The following is a 2,041-nucleotide window of genomic DNA, read 5'->3' as shown; positions in this document are numbered from 1 at the left end:
CCTGTATATGAAACTTAAAAGTATTGTAATAAGACATTATTTTTTTAAAATTAGAGTAAATCGCGAGTCGTGCATATTAAACTTAAAAGTATTGTGCTAATGCATTATTTTTTACAAATTTGTTGTATTTGCAGGTATGTTACAAACATAAAAATGATTCTAGTTGGTGGCCTCCCTGTACTTGGAAATCATCTTTGTGCAGTTTGTTTCCAGTTCTTTTTAGACAAGGTGAATAGCCTTATTTCAAATTTAGTTAATAACATTATTAATGTGCATGCCCATTGGTTTATAATCTGTTTTTTATATGCAGATATCTGAACCAGAGCTCAACAAGTTTATAATCTGTTTTATATCTGAACCAGAGCTCAACAAGTATGTTGATATACTTTATTTTATTGTTACAATAAAGTTAATATCTTTGTTATTATAATTTCATTTAATTATAAGTTGCTCTGTGCTCTGGACATAGATCAGGAGCTGCTAGTTACTCAATGTATGTGAGTCATGAGATTACCAAAGTAGAAGAACTATTAAAGGTTTGTGATTAAACTAGTGTCTCATTTTCTCTTATAAAACTATTTAAAAGTCTTGATTTGCATTTGAATTTTTGTTTGCAATGTTTTTTCCATGTTATGTACAACGTATTCTATCCCCGCTTGACTCAGTGACAAATACATATAGTGCACTACTACATGAGGGAACACCTTTTGAGTTTCAACGAATCCTAGAGCTCAAGGTTTGGTTGGTTTTATTTGATATGTTTTTAATGTCAAATACAATTTTAAAAAATCTTGTAATATTTCTGGCTATGTATTAGTCATTAAGATATCTGGCTATATCCATCATCTTACTCTTTACTTTTTTGATAGTCTGACTTGTTAATTTGCTACAACTTATGTCATTCTTGGACTTCCATACAGACAAAGGATCTTAAAGGTATTTCATTTGATCTGCTTGTTTCCGGTAAGATGGTTAATGCATGTGTACGGTCAACTCTCGAAAAGGTATCATGCTCTCCTTCCTCTTCTTTATTGGAAATGTATGTTGGTCTTGTTTTCTATCATTTATTTTACGTTTGAATTTTAGTTAATCTGGCTTTGGAATTATGAATTATTGTTAATTGTAGGTTCATATATTTCATTTGGGAAAAACTCTTCCTGATTCAAAGTGGAAAGACAACTACACAGCAAACAAGAAGGTACAAATGCAGACTTTTCTTTTAGGGGCTTAAGAGTTTACTTAAAATAGTTCAAAGTGTCCATATTGTCTACATATTTAAGTGTTATTTTTTTTATTAGGTGCCTCACATAAAGATTAAAGATGGTGAAAGAGGTTACTTGAGCGTGGGCAAGTTTTCAGTTTTATTCATATATGTTACTTTCCTTTTTATATGTTTGATATTTTGTCTTGATTTGATAGTTATTAGATGTTTTCTATGTGTTTGGAGTGTGATCGAAATTTTATTTGTGGTGAAGATATTATAATTCTTTTGTTCAAAAAGTTTTTAGTGTTAGTTGAAAACAAAAGTGTCACTAAAAGTTCAAATTATTTTTAATGACATCCAAAAAAGTGGCACTAAAAGTCCAAAGTTTTTTAATGGCAGGAAAAAAGTGCCATTAAAAACCCAAAGTTGTAGTGGCAGATAAAAAAAGTGTCATTACAAGCAAAAAAATTTGCAATGGTAGACCAAAAAAAAGTGACACTAAAAGTTCAAAATGCTTTAATGGCATACAAAAAAGAATGCCAATAAAGTTTAAAATGTTTAAATGGCATACGAAAAAGTGCCACTAAAAGCCAAAAAGTTTGTAGTGGCAGACGAAAAAAGTGCCACTAAAAGGCTTTAATGGTAGCTCCTCTAGTGTCACTTTTTTTGTGTGTCACTCATTCCAACAAGGTTCTTTAGTGACACTTTTTTGATTTCTTGTGACACTTTTTGTGTGCCATTAAATGACTTTTTATTTGTAGTAGGTTTAAACGATTTAAGGTTTTAACCGAATCATAAACACTTATATTTGTACGTGATTAACAGGTTTAAACACCC

At 30.4% G+C, this 2,041-nt stretch overlaps 1 protein-coding gene across 1 annotated transcript; it reads left to right on the top strand.

The window, feature by feature from the left end:
• The first annotated feature begins 424 nt into the window (after positions 1–424).
• Positions 425–1,484, top strand: LOC143548359 (uncharacterized). Its single transcript, XM_077039547.1, has 4 exons — positions 425–536; positions 921–1,004; positions 1,127–1,198; positions 1,299–1,484. The coding sequence occupies exons 1-4, from the start codon at positions 492–494 to the stop codon at positions 1,482–1,484; spliced, it is 387 nt and encodes a 128-aa protein (XP_076895662.1). The 5' UTR covers positions 425–491.
• The last annotated feature ends 557 nt before the right edge of the window (positions 1,485–2,041 follow it).

The sequence above is a fragment of the Bidens hawaiensis genome, unplaced genomic scaffold (genome assembly GCF_021521415.1).
Source record: "Bidens hawaiensis isolate Kalapana, Puna unplaced genomic scaffold, B.hawaiensis_p1.1 tig00015059_1, whole genome shotgun sequence".
In the NCBI taxonomy this organism is placed as follows: domain Eukaryota; kingdom Viridiplantae; phylum Streptophyta; class Magnoliopsida; order Asterales; family Asteraceae; genus Bidens; species Bidens hawaiensis.
Note: the sequence above shows the minus strand (reverse complement) of the source record. Positions and strands in the feature narration are given on the sequence as shown.

Bases quoted from the DNA above. Each gene is read 5' to 3' on its own strand.
- LOC143548359 (XM_077039547.1), top strand. From the start codon at position 492: ATGTATGTGAGTCATGAGATTACCAAAGTAGAAGAACTATTAAAG. The intron at 537-920 runs GTTTGTGATTAA...ACTTCCATACAG, and splicing joins AAGTAGAAGAACTATTAAAG to ACAAAGGATCTTAAAGGTAT. The intron at 1,005-1,126 runs GTATCATGCTCT...TGTTAATTGTAG, and splicing joins TACGGTCAACTCTCGAAAAG to GTTCATATATTTCATTTGGG.